Below are 937 nucleotides of genomic sequence, written 5' to 3'. Positions count from 1 at the left end.
TTGAGTTTACAATATTTACTTTTGTCGAACAGCGTTTACAATCGTCCTTGCAGTAAAATACAACGCACTTTATACCATTATCACATTACGCATATTCGACTTATAGTAAGACCGAAACGTAGTCATTCATCCCGCGACAGCTTATTTAAATAAATACGTAAAATAGATATCGATATGATCATGATTTATGACGTACCCGTGTGAAGATTGCATCCTTCCAAATCATGCCATCCGACCTATAATCCACAGCGTCACCTAAAATTTGAATCAGGTAAGTTACTATAAAGGTTATGTACCTTTTTTTTTTTTTTTCTTTTGGAATCGTGGCCAGGGAGGGAAATATGGTGTTCCCATTGCGGCCTCCCTAGTCACATCGTTTATTAACAACAATAACAAACAAATACAATTTTACATTTTTACACAATACATTTTATTATACAAACAGAACTATGGGGGCCTCTAACCACCCTGATTGTGGCCTTCGGCCTACAGAGATTATCTTAACTAATGCTATGTTCTTCGTCGATCAACGACCTACCGCTGCTGCTTCGGCCTTCTGTCTCGTTCACTCCAGCGCCTCCTTTTGGCCCATGATGGACTCGATCATCGCTGCAAATAGACTGGAGTTCCTCTTCTCTGCTGCCAGCAGCCTGACCTGATGGCGTCCCTCCGTTGGAAGATCCTCTTGCCTAGGACCACACATAAGATCAGCCACATCCTCGGGGCGAGGTGGTCTACCGAGGGATCTCGTCAGTTCCGCTCGGGACTCGTTCCAGAAGGGGCAGAGGAAGATGGTGAGCTCAGCGTCATTGTAGGCTGCAGTGCAGTGCATGCACGACGGACTTTGCGCTCTAGTCCTCTCGGTTAAGTATGCTTGAAAACAGCCATGGCCTGACAAAGCCTGTGACATATGGTATGTGATTGCCTTGGGGCCGTA

The 937-nt window shown here is 44.9% G+C and overlaps 1 protein-coding gene across 1 annotated transcript; it reads right to left on the bottom strand.

The window, feature by feature from the left end:
- Positions 1-565: 565 nt before the first annotated feature.
- LOC115033589 lies at positions 566-910 on the bottom strand. The gene has a single exon (XM_029486417.1). The coding sequence runs from the start codon at positions 908-910 to the stop codon at positions 566-568; it is 345 nt and encodes a 114-aa protein (XP_029342277.1).
- Between the last annotated feature and the right edge of the window lie 27 nt (positions 911-937).

The sequence above is a fragment of the Acyrthosiphon pisum genome, chromosome A1 (assembly GCF_005508785.2).
Source record: "Acyrthosiphon pisum isolate AL4f chromosome A1, pea_aphid_22Mar2018_4r6ur, whole genome shotgun sequence".
Classification (NCBI taxonomy): Eukaryota; Metazoa; Arthropoda; class Insecta; order Hemiptera; family Aphididae; genus Acyrthosiphon; species Acyrthosiphon pisum.
The sequence above is the reverse complement of the archived record's forward strand: the minus strand, read 5'-3'. Positions and strand labels throughout refer to the sequence as shown.